General features: G+C 30.9%; 2 protein-coding genes across 2 annotated transcripts; one reads left to right on the top strand and one right to left on the bottom strand.

The window, feature by feature from the left end:
* The first annotated feature begins 245 nt into the window (after positions 1–245).
* LOC106707991 (NADH-ubiquinone oxidoreductase subunit 8) lies at positions 246–2,525 on the top strand. Its single transcript, XM_045679744.1, has 5 exons — positions 246–366; positions 592–821; positions 1,322–1,462; positions 2,127–2,225; positions 2,318–2,525. The coding sequence occupies exons 1-5, from the start codon at positions 330–332 to the stop codon at positions 2,477–2,479; spliced, it is 669 nt and encodes a 222-aa protein (XP_045535700.1). The 5' UTR covers positions 246–329; the 3' UTR covers positions 2,480–2,525.
* A 311-nt stretch (positions 2,526–2,836) lies between these two features.
* LOC106707992 (deoxynucleoside kinase) lies at positions 2,837–5,075 on the bottom strand. Its single transcript, XM_045679849.1, has 5 exons — positions 4,882–5,075; positions 4,596–4,765; positions 4,149–4,285; positions 3,693–3,787; positions 2,837–3,535 (listed from the first exon to the last, which is right to left on the bottom strand). The coding sequence occupies exons 1-5, from the start codon at positions 5,023–5,025 to the stop codon at positions 3,389–3,391; spliced, it is 693 nt and encodes a 230-aa protein (XP_045535805.1). The 5' UTR covers positions 5,026–5,075; the 3' UTR covers positions 2,837–3,388.
* Positions 5,076–19,193: the final 14,118 nt, after the last annotated feature.

Here is a 19,193-nt window from a genome sequence, read left to right as displayed (position 1 = left end):
ATAACAACGAATCCAGGAATTCACTGGAAATCACGCCAAGTAACTCTTCATTTATGCTTAATGGAATATTCCAGTAGCAAATCATTATTATTTTGTAATGAAGACATTTGAAGGATACTTGCACTATTTATAAATATTGTTTTATTTACTAATTTGAGTTATAATTCATCCAAAATGCTGAAAAAACACCTTGATTAGGAACGTGTTTTTGAAATCAATAAAACATCTGCCGTTGATACTTTACTTGACATTTGACGGAGTCAAAATTCTGACATTTCAGCGACTTCAGTGAAAGTCCTGAGTTATATTAAATAGAATATCAAAAGAAAATGTCTCTAGCTAAATTATTTTCGGTTTCAGCGCGAGGTAAATTTATTTGTATAGTACTAAAACGTTGTATATTATTTCTAATTAATGTATATTTTTAAAAAATACTTCTGAGGTTACGCAACTTTTGTTTATAACCTAATTGCGTCTTTGATGTTGTTATTGTATAAAATAAATCATAATTTTGCGCAACGTACTATGGATGTAGTGTATCTATTTCATTAACTTCTTCATTGTTTTGATAACTTTAAAAATATGTTACAGTTCGCGCAACTGGCGCAAATAGCATGTTACTACGCTGTGCCCAATATAGTTCATCTAATAAGGAGAGCAAAGAACAAAAGGTTTATCCGCCAAGCATGTCAGGGTACATGTATGTTAATCCTCACGAGGCAGACATGTCGATAAAGGAAATGTCTGACAGGGCCGCTCAAACTGTATTTTGGACAGAATTGGCTAGAGGTATGGCTGTTACTCTAGCTCATATATTCAAGGTAAAACATTTTTATCATATTAACCTGATTATTAAAAATTCCATCGCAAAGTTGTCCATTATATGCACTTACTAATGAATAAATAAATCACATGTATTTATTTTCTGGTTGATAAATTCAATATTGCTTTAATAATACAAATAATTTATAGGTGCAGGGGGAGGTATAATCTATAACTTCACCACATATAACCGGGGCGGGGGGGGGGTCAGTTGGCAAAAAACATCAAGATTAATGAACAATCCCAGTATTTGTTATGCCTATGTGTTGGTTTTGAGACTGATTATTTTTACACAGAATTCTCTTGTTTTCTTACAATGATTCATTTTAAATTATAGAATTAATGAAATAAAAAGAAACAAAATATCTTTCAGCTAATGTGGCCATTATGAAATAAGATTAACAAAATAGTTTTTATATATCTTCATTATGAAGTAATAACTAAACACAATAAATAAGGAATAACATAAGATTAACATTATTATGTTTGATAATTGTAGGAGCCTGCGACTATTAACTATCCATTTGAGAAGGGGCCTTTATCACCGAGATTCCGAGGTGAACATGCTCTTCGTCGGTATCCATCTGGTGAGGAAAGGTGCATCGCTTGCAAACTCTGTGAGGCAATATGTCCAGCCCAAGTATGTTTAAACATTTGTTTTTTAAACTTATGTGTGGTTGTCATAAGGTTATATTTAATGATGATGCATTTTAACATATTCCATGACACAATTATTTCTTGTATTAAAATGTACTTACCTTTTAGTGTTATAGTAACACTAAAATTACTGAGTATTTAGCGTATATATTTTCACTTCTGTCTTTTTTTTAAAACAAAAGATATTTTAAACATTATTGGCTTCTAAAACATAGGACAACCTAGTTCGGGAGCCAAGGCTCTAACCCCCTGTGTTAGAGCCTTTCCCAAAGGGTTGATTTCGACCCCTGGGTGTGGATTTCAACCCCAGGGGGTCGATATTAACTCGATATTGAACTTAAAGCATTGCTAATCCTCACTCTGTCTTGTTCTATTAACTTAAGTCAGAATGAAAAATAATAATAATAGTAATAATTGATCTTAAAAGTAGATAATTTGGCCATGGGGGTCTGTGGTTACGGTTCATTTTGGAAAAGGGGGACACTTGTCCAAAATAGTTTGGTGTCCCTGCTCTAACCAATATGTGTATAAATAAGAGTCATATTACTGACTGGATTGTCACTAATAAGACAAAATTATTTAACATAAAACATTCTGTACTTTGTTATTGAAAATTACAAAAATTATTGCAGTAAATTATATTTCAGGCTATCACCATAGAAGCTGAGGAACGAAAGGATGGCTCACGACGAACAACTCGTTACGATATTGATATGACCAAATGCATCTACTGTGGTTTCTGTCAGGTATTTTATTTTTATTTTATGTGGCATATTTTGTTAGATCAATAGGAGGAAGGAGCTGTAATTGTGTTGTCTTGTTAAATTTAATTTTGTAGGAAGCATGCCCTGTTGATGCCATCGTAGAAGGTCCCAACTTCGAGTATTCGACGGAAACTCATGAAGAACTTCTCTACAATAAGGAAAAGTTACTGTTGAACGGTGACAAGTGGGAGAGTGAGATAGCGACAAATATCAGAGCTGACCATCTCTACCGTTGATTCTTCATTCTGCTAGTATAATGTCTTAGTACCTATATTGAAACAAATTATACTTTTTTGGTATAATTTCGTAGTGATATGTAATTTTTTTTAATTTGGTTATATTCTTTGTATATATTGTAATCAGAAATGTTGTTTTAGTTTGTCCTACTTATCGTTTTTTAATCATTATAGTAGTCTATGTGTTTAAACATGAAAGAAATGGTCTTTTACAAAATAATAAATTTCCTTCAATTGATATTTGTTTCAAGATAGGTCCTAATACTAGATTGTATAGAATAAATTATTTTTATTTGTTATAAATAAAATAAAAATCATCTCATTTAATATTGGTTTTATTCAATTAAATTAGTCATAAAACTGGTTGTTTCATCGATAATATTAGTTTATGCCTTCATTTTAAATTGATTCAGAGGTAGACAATTTACATAAAGCTTACATAATAAAAAAGATCTTTTTCTGCTGTTCTGGCCTAGTTTTGGCCATAGCCTCGGTCAATGTGTACGTATACATTTATAATTCATCATCTCTGGCCTTTTCCCACTTACATGGGGTCAGTACACAAGGTTTTATAACCTTAAAGGTTTGTCTTAAATTTTTACGGCCGGTCATCTGATGTCGCCAACTTTACTTGGGAGAGTCATAATTATTCTAGTAGTTATAAATTGGTTTGAAGCATTTAAAAATAAGTAGTCTAAAACTAAAAAACTAAACCTAATAGTGAGGTAATTTTATGTCAAAATACAGTTCTTTTAATCTGTTGGAGTTATATTAATACTATTTTAATTAATTTAATATTGAAAAAGAATTTAAATATTTTGATTTTTCTACTTAATACTGCAATTAACTTAGTCAAATATTTGAATAATTAAGCAAGAAAATGAGAAATTAACTATTTTCACAATACCCTCAGTTGGTATGATTGCCTCCGAGGATTTTATATGCATATCTCTCTAAATCTTCCTTGACACAATCTAAATCTCGATCAGCGTCAATAGTTAATACTTCGCAGCCAATGTCTGGTGAGTTTATCCACTTTTCATATGAGTCGTGAACCTTGGAGAAATTGATTATAGTATATAACTCATTTAAAATTCTTTCCGCACATTCTCTTAGTAATAACATAGATAGCAATATGTTTCCGTAGTAGTTATACAAAAAAAAAATCGGTTTTAAATTTTCTTGTATTAAAAATAATCAAAGATAAATTTACCTGCTGTAAATATTCTAAAGGCACTTCCGACTCTTCAGATCTGCCGCGCTTCATCATTCTATCCCACACAATTTGGGGTGTAGTCCTGAGATATACTGAAAATTTATTGCAAAATTATAGTACTTTTTCTTACTGTAAAATTTCAGTGTCAAAACATCTTTACAAAATTAAATTATGGCCATCTCTTTCCCTTTAAGAAAAATAAAGATAATTATGACTTCTTGCAGATATTTTTGTCAGAGGAGGGATCGTCAATTATAAATCATATAACACTAGCTTTTACACGCAACTCCGTCCGCGCGGAATAAAAAAAATGCACACAAGATAAAAAGTTCCTATGTCCGTCTCCTAGTTCTAAGCTACCTGCCCACCAATTTTCAGTCAAATCGATTCAGCCGTTCTTGAGCTATAAATAGTGTAACTAACACGACTTTCTTTTATATATATATAGAATACCTATAAGATCTAAACTGATGTCCAACGACTTTTCGGTGTAATCAAACCATTTGAGTAGCACTTGATATTCGGGCTCCTGAAGGAAATTCTGCTTCTTTGCATTCTCTACAAAGCAGTGCCTACTGTTTTGTACTGATCTGAAAAAAGTATATTAAAATTAACTCCTTACTGATGAAAATCAAGTGAAACAAAAAAGGGAAGTATAATCTTACTACTTACTAAGTATAAACTTAATTTAATAAATAAAAAAAAAAAAAAAAAAAATCTATATCAGGACCTCAAAGTCGAAAGGAAATATAGATGAGGCTTCATTAGTTGAAGAAAAAATGTAGCAGATAGCAGAAAACCAGCATAATTTTGTATGGGCTCTACAAGAAAAATGATTAGAAACCTTTGATTTATATTAACAAATGGTCACTATTAAGACAAAGTTGGAATATGGAATACCTTTCAAACATCTTTACAGTGATGCCAGGGTGTGAAGGTTGACTGGCCTGTATCTGCAGTCTACTTAGGTGTACATAATGTTGGAATGCAAAACTCCATTTGTTCATATCACTATACATTAAGCCTAGTAAGTTATGTCGACTTACATTGCGCCATTCTTGAATTGGTTCCTAGAAAATTTAGGATGTAAATTAAAACTATAAAAGTATTACACTAATTTCATTCAATATGAAAACAGCTAAAATATATTTTCAGAAGGATTTTTTCGTGAGAGTGGCGAACTTACCCCATGCTTTTCAACGTTACGATACTTATCAAAATATTTGATACACGTCGATTTTCCAGATCCAATATTACCTTCTATGGAAACTCTAAATGGTCTCTTATTTACGGCGCGAACGGCATTAGTTAGATTCCCGGCTTTAGACATTTTCTAAGTTAGATATTATTGAAGTACTGGGATTTCTTCAATTCAATTTATACATTCATTTGATTTAATAAAAACTTATGTGATTTAATAGATATTATCATAAAATTTAAATAAAATAACTATCTTTTTTATATTTTTTAATTTATTTTAAACTTTTCTTATTTTTATTTTCTAAATAATGCGGGAAAATTGCATTTGACTTTGACAATTTATTGACATGCCATTGACAATGAATTATTGTCGCTGGTTGGATGTCAGTCCCATTGTCACTGTTGTTATAGAGTATTTTGCGTAGATAAATAATTTGAAAGGAGCAAAGAATTAAAATAAAACTATTATGTTAAAATAGTAAATACACTATTATTGTATTCAACAATTTTTATGACTTTATGCATATTTAAACTCATCAAACAATTGTAGCGTATTTTAGGTAACGGAAAGTAGAGAGAAAAAACCTTAGAGTTAAGCTTCCAAGAAACCAAGGATTGCTTGTGATTAGAAAAGAAGTAAAAGTAAAAAATTATTTCTGCTTCTTCAGTCGATGCGATTAAAATGCGAGCTATAAGTTTCTGTCTAGTCCCTAATTAATAATTTAAATTAAACTTATTGATTATTTTTATGAGTGTCTGAAATAACTATTTGTTGATTTATTAGATTACTAACAGACGTAACGACATCCGCGTTTGTTAACGTGTTTTATTTAGAAACGAATACAAAATGTAAAGCGAAATGTAGCTTGTAGTTCTTTTTAGTTGTAGTCAGTAAGTTATATGTTCAATAATGTAGCTCGACAGACGGTCCGGGCGGAATTGTCCTAGGGAATTGTTCTCTATGTGCTTATTTATTTGAAAAACGTAGTGTTTTACATTTTTATTGCTGAATTAAACATTTTTATATTTACAAATCGTAATATTTTAAAAGCAATAGAAGCATTACTAGCGTTCTTCAATTTAGCGACCAAGTATTTTTATAATATGTTTATTGTAAAGTTATATAATATTTTGTTTTACCAAAGTCGACGTAAAAATTACTTTAAGTTGCAATTTTTCTGCATATACTAGCTGACGCCCGCGACTCTGTCCGCACGGCATTGAAAAAAAACTTAGTGTGTTCTTCCAGACTCTATTCTATATCTATGCCAAATATCAGCGATATAAAAAAAAAACAAACATCCATTCATCCATCCGTTATCCATCCAAACATTCGTATTTATAATATTAGTAAGACATATTAGTCATTAGTTAATAACAATTGATCACATGACAGAAAAAACATAGCATTTATAAATTCTACAATTAAAATATTTTGTATTTTGCAATAAGATGCTTGGTTGTTTGAATTATAATGTGGAACATTTTAGTTTTTGATTACACTGTTAAATTGTAACTAAATCTATAGGTATGTATAAAAGAAAGTCGTGTTAGTTACACTATTTATAACTCAAGATCGGTCGAACTGATTTAGCTGAAAATTGATGGGGAGGTAGTTTAGAACTAGAAGACGGACATAGGAACTTTTTTATCTTGTGAGCATTTTTTTTATTCCGCGCGGATGGAGTCGCGGGTAATCGCTAGTTGTATAATATATGAAAGTTTTGATGGATGAATGGATGGATTTTTGTTACTAGGTATCTCCTGAACAGCTAACAAATCTCACTGAAATTTTGCATAGAGAACATAGTCTGGTAGAAAATGTAGACTACTAATCAAGTTTTTTTTTTAATTCGAGCGTATGGAGTCGCGGAAGACAGCGAATAAAATATAAATAAATGCAGAAATGCTGAACACAGTAACAATGAGAAAAGAAAACATGAACCTTAAGATATATACTAAAGCTATGTACTATTGAATTGTTGCATTGATATATTGTTCAGTGAATAAGTTTAGTGAGGGGAAAAGAGAATTTTGTTACGTTCCGGCTTTATTGTGACATCGCTCGATCGTTCGAGTGTAACAATCCGTGCAACTGTGCGTTACAAACCTCGAAAAAGATGTAACGTGTGTTTTTGTTTTTAGCCGACTTCTAAAAGAAGGAGGTTATCAATTTGACTGTTTTTTTTACTTCTATCGAACGATATAATCGAAGATAGAAATATAGGACAAGATTATTTAAATTACGGAATGAGTACAAAAATGTATCGGTCACTTTATAAACAACTTTAATAAGCTAATAAAGTGTGTATAACAAAAACCAAATTAAATTAAAACAATTTTTCAACAAACCAATTCCGCGTAACTAAAGATGACATTAATTTCGGCTTTTGTATATTTAAATACGACGCTGATAAAATTTCATTAATCTGTACAAACAAAGCAGACGAAATTGCAGTGATAAATAAAGTAAATTACGCGGGTAGACTTGAAAAACGTCACGAGCCTCGCCTAACAATGTTGAAATCATGACTTTTACTTATGCAAATCAAGTTAGCCCGGATTTCGGATCCAATTTAACGGAATATGTACGTTAAAGTTCTTCGGTTTCTATTCAAAATGTTTTCCGTGTTATATGTTAATAATAAAGCATTATTTACTGTGACTGAATAGTGGTTATGTCCACTGCACATTAATAATCGATACACGGAAATACCTTTTCATAAAAACTTGCTTAAAATAATAAATGTATGTCATATGTACCACTACTGTCTTTTATCAAAATATTTGTAACTAGCTTTTACCCGCGACTCCGTCCGCGCCGAATAAAAAAAAAATAGAAAACGGGGTAAAAATTATCCTATGTCCTTTTCCTGGTTCTAAGCTACCTGCCCACCAATTTTCAGTCAAATCGATTCAGCCGTTCTTGAGTTATAAATGGTGTAACTAACACAACTTTCTTTTATATATATAGAAGATGTTCAAATTAATAAAACGCAAATAATTGCCATAAAAATATCAAAATGTTCAAGACTAATAAAATGTTAATAAAAATAAGTAGCTGCGGAGAAAGCTTTAATGGTGGAGATGCAGCGTACATTAACACCGGAAGCTGCGAGCGTACTTTGCGACTGACATTGAGTGATATCGCATTGTATTAAGAACATCGCCGGACGATTTACTTCTGAAACTACTTTACACTACTACTTAATATCTTTGTTAATAAATCTTTTGACTTTCTATATATTTTTAAGTAGATAATCTTTTTTAAATGGAATAATGCATGCTAAGTTTTTTAGCGTGTGTAAACAAATTACAGAATTGGAAAAAGTTGCCAGTATTATTGTGTTGCACTACGAATGCTACATTGCTAGTGCTACGACATGACCGCTACGTCGCAAATGCTACGCTATGCTTGCTACGTGTCGAATGCTATTGTTAAGAGAAAAAAACGTGAGCCGTCATGGGACGCCTGGCAGATGTGAAACATCGTGTGTGTACAAGTAATATGCATAAAATATTAAATATTATAATTAAATAAATAATAATAATAACGATAATGATAATGATAATAATGATTATAATGATAATAGTTAAAATAATGATAATAATAATAATAATAAAAATAACAATAAGCCACGGCAAGCGTCGCCACGCCAACAATTCGGTTTACAAGTGATGCTATAGATGTTTCACATCAAAAAATTAAACAAAATCTTATAAAGAAACCATTGCACAGATAGAACTATCAAAAGCTGCAATGAAATAATTTACGATGATGCAATTATTTCGAAAATTCTCTCTCAATAAATCTTATCCACTCAATTTAAAGTGCGCTCTCGAATCGGAAATAAATCAAGTAATTAATAGATATGCGGTAGTCCTTTTTGAACGACGGCTTCGGACCAATTACCCGTGTGGTTCACGGGTAATTGATGTTGCAGATTTTAATTCGATACCCTGTGTCCGCAGAATGAGTGGTGTGATTCAATTAGCTACATGACGCGACACCGGCACAGGACACGTTTACTATAGACATTCTCGCACTATGCTCAGAATTATTTAAAAAATACATACTATTAGATATAATCTTGATATTCAGATTGTTATGTTTTATATGTCCGAATACAACGGAGTTTACAGTATAACTACTGGTCGCCTGCGACTTTGTCAGCGCGCAAAAAGTAGCCTAGTATATAAAGTAGACTATAGTCCGTGTGTATTACCTTGCCGTCAAAGTCCCATCAAAATCGGTCTATCAGGAGTCCGCGGACAAGCAAACAGACAGACAGACATGAATTCAAATTGGATTTTCGATATTACATGCAGACACTCTAATTTTATTAATATGTATACAGTATAGATAAGAAGACATTTAAAAATACACCAACCAATAGTACATACGTTACAGTTTTATTTCCTTATAACTTTAGCAAAAAGTAATTCCAACTACCAATTTATTTTAAAGCCAGTATAAACCGCTTTATGCAATTGTATTGTTTAGAATTAACTATTTTAAGAACAAAGGTGACATATTAAATAGTTTAGTTGTAATGGAAAGTAGTCTTGGAAGTAAGTTGTGTGGTGGGGATTCTTAATACAACGAGACATCAGTCACTGTCGGGCACGAAGTACCCTCACAACTTCCGGTGTTAATGCACATTGCAGCTACATTAAAGCTTTTCCGGTGCCAGAATCTTTTTAAAATGTACGTAGTCTTATTGTCTATGGTATAATGGAAGAGAGATGTTTGATCTTTGAAATAAAACAACTTTTTATAATTAAAGAATTTATTTAGTTGTTTTAAGTTACAAAAGTACTTTTATAAGATGAAAATTATAATTTAAAATTTTCTCCTTACTCGATTAGTAGACTCTGATATCTAGTCAAACACAGGAAACTTATAACTGTAAAGTATTTTAGTAAAATCTTTAGGAAATACATATTACTAAGAAAAACATACAAGGAAAATATATTGTTCATACAAACAGATATATTATGTTACAATATTAGGGTCATTAAGATAGCAATTTGACAAAAGAAATGACCACCGACGGGAGATAAGTGTACAATTACATAGATAAGACATTATTAACAAAAGCTATTTATATCTTTTATGGATTGGGTTGTTACAAGGATAATCCATTGCCTAACTTTTTAGATTTACCATTCATTTGTTTCATTTAACTTTTTTAATTCATGTTTAGGAATAAATGATAAAGGGCACAAGTATTAGGACACAGAAAGGACGTGAACACTTTTTAAAGTACAAATTCCAAAACCTATTTCGCGTTTTCTGCCTTCAGGCAGATTAAGTTGCTGGCACCAACTTGTAACATTAGACCTTCACTAATGTAAGGCCCCCGTACACGAGGCGACGTAAATCTACGAAACTAGGAGAGTTTATTCGCTAAGCGACTTACGCATTACAATGTCATAGAGGTATGTCGCGGACATTTTAGTTGCCATCACCAGTTGTTCGCTGTTGTTTTGTCAAGATAGTCGTGAGAAAAATCGCTGCAATTTTCGAGATATCGGAGCAAATATATAAAGTTGTCATGTAGTCTCTATTCATGTACTGACCGACCGACTCGCGACAATTCAACGTTGTCTGTACGGAGCGCGCGCAACGCGATTCTTGTGACGCATCCATACAATATTATTTTCGACGATATACGTTGTCTAGTATACGAAGGGTCTTATAGATAAACAAGTTGACATGTGTAAGCTATATGTAACTATATTTTATAGTATGTTTATATGTAATGTAGACATAAGGCAAGATAGTAAGTGATGTATGAAGGTCAGATAAGAATCTCGTAGCAATTTGAGGCCGGAGTCAGCTTTGTCTCTCAGAGGGACGTTTTACGATATCGTTGAATAATTTTAGGCTCCATTTTATTTGCTTTGGCTCCATTAATCTTAATAGTTGTCACATTTCATCACTTTTATCTATTAACAAAGTAAATTGTAATGCTGTGAGGGACAAAGATTTTCTTTATTTTTTAACTAACTATAATTCCTAATATTTATAATTAATATCATAAAAATATTGCTCCTCAGTAAATACTCTTTGTACAGAATGAAAAAAAAAAACTTTTTTTTTAATGTTAAATTCAAGTACAATTATTTTGTTCCAGTATTTGCAGTTGGCATAGTTTATAAAATAGTCTTTTTTAATGGTTGGTTTCATTTTTCTTTGAACTGTATTCTCCGATTCTAACCTTTGTCGAGTCGGCCATTTGTCGTTGATAGTATTAAAAATGACTCCCTGCTGGCTGCAATCCAAATCGTGTGCCATAAACAGCCAGCGGACCACAGAGAAAGATATTGGATGATTTGTGAGTGGCTAACTTAATGTACTTCGGATGTGGAATTAAACGTCCATTTTTATCACTCTAAACGTAAGTTTCCACTGGAAGACATACACAAAAACATATTGTTATCCTGCTCATTGCTTTTGTTAAAACCTGAGATAGTTCTATGTTTGTTATATATTTACTGTGGGTTTCGACTGCAGTGTCTTTTGTACTGATTCATATTGTTGTCTCTATTTTATCAATGATAACGAAAGAGATGATAATATGTGGCAATACAAATATGACTATAGTCGCAAATCACATAGACCCGGTGGGCAAAAGTCAAACTAAATTATGATAGACAACTAGCGCCACCCTTTCTATATTTAAAACGGTAACAAGATACTTTAGTACTGTAGCTGTTATGTCAACTGCGATAGCAGCGCCTCTCACCGTTTCAGATATCCTTGTCTATAAACCAGTAACAATTAGTATGATATAAAATGTCCTGGTAGAAAATAATAGTACTAGACTTATCGTGACGCTTTTACTAAAGAAAGTAATTTCATAAAGAGTGTTGTATAAAAATCGGTGCTTTTAAAAGCAAACAAGAGGAAATAATAGCGAAGCTTTCCGCGCCGCGCAGCTCGTCAAGGAAAATGGAAAATTCAAATTTATAAATCTCAAACTCGTTTTACTTGCAATTGTATTTAATGTTATTGCTTGATTCGTAGCACTGTTTTATACAAACGTTTCTTAATTTAATAATATTTTATATAACTTCATGTATTAAGAATGTTTATGTATTTTAAAATATTATAAAAATAATTCGATAAATATATTTTACAGACTTCTTTTATTTGATTTTACTGTTTCACACGTTAAAAGTCACGGGTATATAATCCATTAAAGGTTAATAATATAAAAATAAAAAAAATAAAAAAAAATGAAAATTAAAAAGTTAAAATAAAAAATAAAAAATTAAATAAAAAATAAAATAAAACATAATCCATTTAATCTTCCTCCTTTCAACTTATTGCAATGTCTATAGACGCACAAAAATGCACTAACAAGTTATAAAAATATAAAAAAGATCCTGATAATCATCGATTTCCGTTGACGTCAGAATTATAGTAGCTCATATTATTGTCTCTGTTTTTTTTTTTCAAAGAGAGTAAACGGGATGACAATATGTCAATACAAGTGATATAGCAGTCAGATCCGACAGAACGGGCAGTATTGAGTGCGGGTATATTGAGATATTCAGTTATGACGTCATACGTGACTGTGATAGCACTTCTAAATCAACTTATTCCTAACACGTTCCGAGTTACGTATCTATGTTCAGGCCGTATCAGGATTAATATGATTATTAATATTACTATGTCCCTAGATGATACTATATCTCTATGGTAAATATTTCCTCTTTGGATAATAAAGTTAAATATTATACTAAAACTAGCTGTCGCCCGCGACTCCGTCCGCGCGCAGTTAAAAAAAACTAAATGGGGGGAGGGCGTTATGAAAAATAGATGTTGGCCGATTCTCAGACCTATTGAATTTGCTCACAAAATTTCATGAGAATCGGTCAAGCCGTTTCGGAGGAGTTCAAGTTCGAACCCGTGACACGAGAATTTTATATCAGACTACAAAAACGTATTTCTTTTAAGTTGTTGAGTTCCAGCTCATTAGGCAAAGTGCCTACTTTTGTACTGCTTCATTAAACAACCAACTTGAATCTGATTCAATAATATTAAGTATTTAAAAGAAAACATACTTATTTTGGAGATATTAAAATACTCGCAATTGTGTTAAGAGATTTACCAATGACATGTGAGTTCATCGAATTTCGACTATAATTTATAATCAACTATTATTTTTGATTAAAAATAAGTTAATACACTTCTTTTCCACATTAATTTCTGTAAAATTTCACGTTTCTTAGTTCGCAAAATTTCTTTTAACTGGTGTATAAAGTTAATTTATATAGAAACGGCTAAAACACTCACGTACATATATCCGTATATGGTATGGTATATAAAATTTATACACTTGAATGTGAAATCCGAATATCGTTCACATAAAACATACTAAAAGATGTTCTGAAAAATATTATGTACAAGTTGTAACACATAAAAAGTATTTTTGCATAATTTCTATGAAAATTTTTGGGCGATACTGTCAATAAACATACCATGCTTATTGTTAAATGTCATTTAAAAATTGAGTAAATTTCCTACACGTCTAAATGCATGGTCAAAGTTTTAATTTAAATTAACTGAATAATTCAAAAGCGTTGCTTTAATATATTATTTACTACATTGTCCTTACATACGGTAACATTTCATTGTCTTGGAAACTTGAAATGCAGTTATATTGTGAATGCACAATTTACGCTATATATCGTCACCGTAGGTGGAATACTAAATAACTTCAAAATAATTTCGAATAAAACGCAATTTAATGTTTTATGGCCTTTTTATTTTTATAGCTCATAAACGGAAAAAAAATTGTAGAGAAATTTTGTATGTTCTACATCCCTTCGTCCTTTATTTTTAGCTTAAAAAAAAGATTTATTTATTATTACGTCGCGAGTGTATATAATACTTTAACATAATTCTTATATGTACAATCTTAACAGATTTGTTGTCACGAATCAAGCTTATCAAAAACGATCTGTTGAAATATTAAAAATCGAAATACCGTAACGGAGACTCCGTTACGTTATTATTTAAAATGGACATTTATGTATTTATTAGATTTAATTTATTATATTTTAATTTTTGCTTCTATCTGAAAATCTTTTATTACGATATGCGACTGAATATTTCAAAAACATTTCCATTTCTAAGAAATACAAGATTATTTTAGATCTATTTATCCAAATATAAGAAATACTCTGAGGCTACGGAAGTACCTTCTATTCAGTACGAGCCGATCTTTCGACATTTACCTACTTCCTTGGCCCATTAGTTGAGCGGATATTTCGTTTTTTCTCCGATAAACTCAATAAATCTTCTATCTATACGTTTCTTTACAGTTCAAAGAAAGTTAAGAATGATTGCAATGAAATATGAAGATTATTTTTTTCGATATTCAATAAAAATAATTAGTTACAACACTTAACTTTTTTTTAAATGTTTGGCAAATATGTTTGAATCAAAGTATAGTCAGGTATCTAGTTTGATTGGAGAGGCGCTACTATAGGTTGGTTCTGTCAGAAAACATGTAAAACCAATATGGTCTTAGAAAATGGCCATAGAAAATGGAATAAAAAGAGGGCGCTAGTGAGCTCACTTATGCCCACCGGGTCAGATATCCTTGTCTATCCTTGTCGGTCTACACCGACAATATTTGCGTCTTTTTTACAACGAGTACCACTGCATATGAAAATGTACTAAATCACTCTTTTTTTATAAATCATAAAGGAAATTATAATTTTCAAACAGATATTTCTCCCGTGGAAAATCTAATTAAATGTGGTGTATACGAGTAATTAAAGTAATAAAATTCAATCTAAGTAACGTTGAAAATTAGACGTAAATATACTGGAAGAAATAAGTGATTCTTTTACAAATAACAGGCTTCATTTGCGTGAATGAAAGAATACATAAAAAGGCTTTCACGTTTTCACACACATACATATATATATATATATATATATATATATATTTTTTTTTTTTTCAAAAATAACAAGAAGTCATCAAATACTTGCTTACTTATTTATTTACTAACATACTCTTATCTAACTTTTTTTTTCAATCAAATAAAAAAAAATCTGTAGTTTCAATCATATACTTTTTTATATTTTTATATGTTGGTCATTTAAATGAAATGTGTATACCAAGTTATATAAATAAAGCACAATACAAAATTAATAACGCAAAATCCTAGTCCTTACGTCGCAAAACTTAAATATTCCATTTTATTGTTGTTTATTGTGCATAATATATCGCTTATTGTTCAGTAAGGGAGTTGCAATGAATTCCAGTTAATGCTACAGCGGAAGCCGAAACAAATTTAACTTAATCTTTTCTCGAGTCCTCTTTAAATCCTTAATAATATTTTTATTTTGTACGAGTATAAAATTAGACTAAATCTTCGTTCAAAGGTGGATTTTATTTTGTAATAATAAAAAAAATATTTATTTTGAAGGAGCAATAAGGAAAACGACTGAGAAAGAAAACATAATTGTGTAAAATAAATCAAAGGAAGACATTTGACTTGATTAGAAAAAGAGAGTATTTTTAAAATCATCGTTTAATTTATTGAGTTTCCTTTACATTTATTGCACGTTTATATTATTGTTTTGACTGAGGTAACACTTGAATAGTAAAAGATGAAAATATTTGTATCAATAATTATCACTTCAGTGGAAATGCTACAGTAATATTAATAAATTTCAGTAAAATATTCCTAAATCATAGACAACAAAGTCATACAATTTGTGAATTACATCTAGTTTTAATTAATTTTTCTAGTTAAAACACTAACAAATAACTTCAAAGTTATAAAGGTTTCGAATTATTAATTTTATACAAAAGAGAGACGAAGACGAAGTCCATTTTTAAGTACAATCAACTGAAGTGAAACTCATTAAGTCGGAGAGTGATTCAACTATGCCTCTTTAAACACGAAACAAGACGGACTAAGAAGCCCTTTGATCCCTCCAAAGATATTTGAAGTAGTAATTAAACCCTTAAAGTTGAACCAAAGAAAAAAATATATTCTAAGCGATGGTCATAATAGATCTGAGGATTCTATACTAATTGCTTTCAAATAAATTAAGCAACTATCACCATAGCAACAAGGTTATTTATAAATCGAGTTTTAAAAATAAAGTATTGGTACTTTTTGGTAATTAACCAATATATCTTGTAATAATTCCAGTTTAAAAGCTTTTGGTGGGAATAAGGTTCATGACAATAGTCGAATAGAAGGAATTCAATAAGCTATTGAAACTTGTAAAGCGACGCAACAAAATGATTGTTTTGAAAGAAAAATATACATGTATTTATGAACATTATGTTTGTAAGTTAAATATTTACTTAACCAGCGTGTACTTGAAGAGCACCATATGTTGACGCAGTCATCCCAACATTCAACCTCAAAGCGCTCCCCCTGTTTACTTACGTTTGAAGACCACCTAGTTCTGGGCACACATTTATGTTATTTACTTAATTAGATTGCATACAAATTGACGCCGGTTAAATATTGATTTGAATTATATGTAAATTGTCCGGTAAACTTTAAGTTTCTAAGCTTTTTTTCAATTTGATTTTTTTGTTTAAAAACGCACACAATAGATGGCGTTGGTTGGTACATCGACCGATCGACTTTTAATGACGTTTTAAAAAAATTACAAATAATAAATAATAATTGGAGGAATATGTAAAAGACAAAAATTTGATAATTTACTTAGAGCTTATTAGTGTTTATGTATAAATAATTTAGACAAGCGGAATTACTAACAGTAAGTGATTAATAATTTAATTTACTTACACTTACGAAATGACAGTTAAAAATCTTTAAAATTTTTCATTGCTCACTGTGAAAGTTATAATTATACGGAAAGATATAAATTTACGTGACTTTTATAACGTGAAATGTTTGTTGTCCGTTGCTTCGGATATTGATAAAAGTTTTTATTTGCCTTAAAGCGTCAGTTGGAAACTTTTCGAGCTAATTTCCTGTTTCTGCTCGAACTGCCATTCTCTGGCAAATAATTGGGATAAAATTTTATTCTAAGTCCATAATCTATTCGAAATATAATATTATTTAAAAACAAGCACAATTCTATTAAATAATCTATTCTTTTATATTAATCTATTAATCGTGTTAGAAAAAAATCTAGTACATTTTATTTTCACTCAAATTTAATTTTTTATAGGAACATGTTTATGTTTAAGTGTTTTAGGTGTACATTTTACGTAAGAAAATAAAGTATTTTTAATGATTCCATAATCTATTCCATTTTTTCAAACGTATTGTTTATTTTAAAAATTCATTCAGCATCTGCTATTTATTTTGTAGTTAAAACATTTCAATAAAAACTGTCAATAATTGAGGGCCAGTCATTCCGCTGATTGACGTACGACTCTCGTTTCACTGCTATTTATCAAAAAGTAACATCGGAAATAAATGAACTACGGAAATATAAATTTTAACTGTGAATCCATACTTTTTTTTTTATTAAATTGGCCACTTTTAATTAACTATATCAACTCACGTTATATAGTTACGTGGTCGATAAATGGAATATACTAGCTAGTTGCCTTCACGTTTTTGAAGACAACTTCTTTGACGATATATGTATTTGACGAAGACTGAAGTAGGTGTTTAAAAATTATTAAAAATTACAAGTTCGAACTGTCACATTGATGCTTGTTAATTGGTCACTAGATCAGTTTTCTAGGATAGATTAATTACCTATAGAGTCTGCCTAAGTAGTCAATAAACGGCTGTAAGTGTGTCAGTAAGCCGAGTAAAATGATAATGTCATAATTCAGTGTTAGCAATATATCTAAGTCACTATGACATTGTCAAAGTTAGGCGAGGTACACACGCGAGTAATTAATGGACATCTGATGTATCGCGGCTTCAATTTCCAGTTTGCATTGTAATTACTGCAGATAACAATGTACCAATCTGCACGTATCATGTACTAACGAATTATATATATTCCAATGATGTTCTATATAGGCAACAAAATGTATGTAGAATATAAATCAAGAATAAAAGTGTGTTTCTTAAGTTTTTTGTTTTTTTCTACATTAATGCTAAAGACTCGAAAACTACTGGATATCAAAATTCTTTTACCTTTAGAATACTAAATTATACCTGACTTAAATATGCTATATTTAAATCTATATATATAAAAGAAAGTTGTGTTAGTTACACCATTTATAACTCAAGAACGGCTGAATTGATTTGACTGAAAATTGGTGGGCAGGTAGCTTAGAACCAGGAAACGGACATAGGATAATTTTTACCCCGTTTTCTATTTTTCATTCCGCGCGGACGGAGTCGCGGGTAAAAGCTAGTATGTAATAAAATTTTTAAAAATACATAAATTTGTGTCCAATGTCTAGGAGTGGTCTGATACAGGATCTATAATCGATGTAAAATTTTATTGAAAATAGCTTTTGACTGCGACTTTATCCGCAGGGAATTAAAAATGAAACATACAAGTAGCCTATATGTTCTTACAGACAGTGTTCTATATCAGTACTAAGTTTCGCGATTTATGGTTTTTCAAGAAGTGAGCGTATCGCCATCTTAAAGGCCGGCAACGCATCTGCGATTCCTCTGGTATTGCAGATGTCCATAGGCGTCGATGAACACCTTGGTGTTCCCGCTGTTCCTTTGCCCCCTTCTCTTATATATAAAAAAAACTGAATTTCATCAAGATAGACGAAGCCGTTCTGTAGGTTCCTAGTAACAAACATCTATCCATCCATCCAAAAATTCGCATTTATAATATTTGTAATCATTCAACATGAACTATAATGTGGAATTTTTCTTAAATGACTTCTTAGCATCCATATTGTATAAAATAAATAAAATAAACTATTCTCCTACTACTATAAGTTTAAAGGTATCCTTTAAATTAAAGCGAAGTCTTTGCTTAATTTAGCGGTACAAGAACTGTTTTCTTAATGAGCTGGAATTTCGAGCTCTTACGATAAACTGCTCCGTACAAGAGAATGTTGTTTCACTAACTTGAATATATTTTAAACATGTTTCCTTAGTTGTGTATACATTTATGTATTTTAATTAGAAATAGTATATATTCTATTCTTCTCGATTTACAAAAATGTACTAAGAAATTTTTTCATTCACCATCAGCTACTACGTCCCTACTGAGGAGCTCGGAACCTACCCCAAGTTAGGGGTGAATAGCTCATAGTCAACCACGATGGCCAAGTGCGGGTTGGTTGACTTCACACATATCATTGAATTTCTTCTCAGATATTTGCAGGTTTCATCACGATGTTTT

This window comes from Papilio machaon, chromosome 10 (genome assembly GCF_912999745.1).
Source record: "Papilio machaon chromosome 10, ilPapMach1.1, whole genome shotgun sequence".
Lineage (NCBI taxonomy): Eukaryota > Metazoa > Arthropoda > Insecta > Lepidoptera > Papilionidae > Papilio > Papilio machaon.
This window is presented reverse-complemented; position numbering and strand designations above follow the sequence as displayed.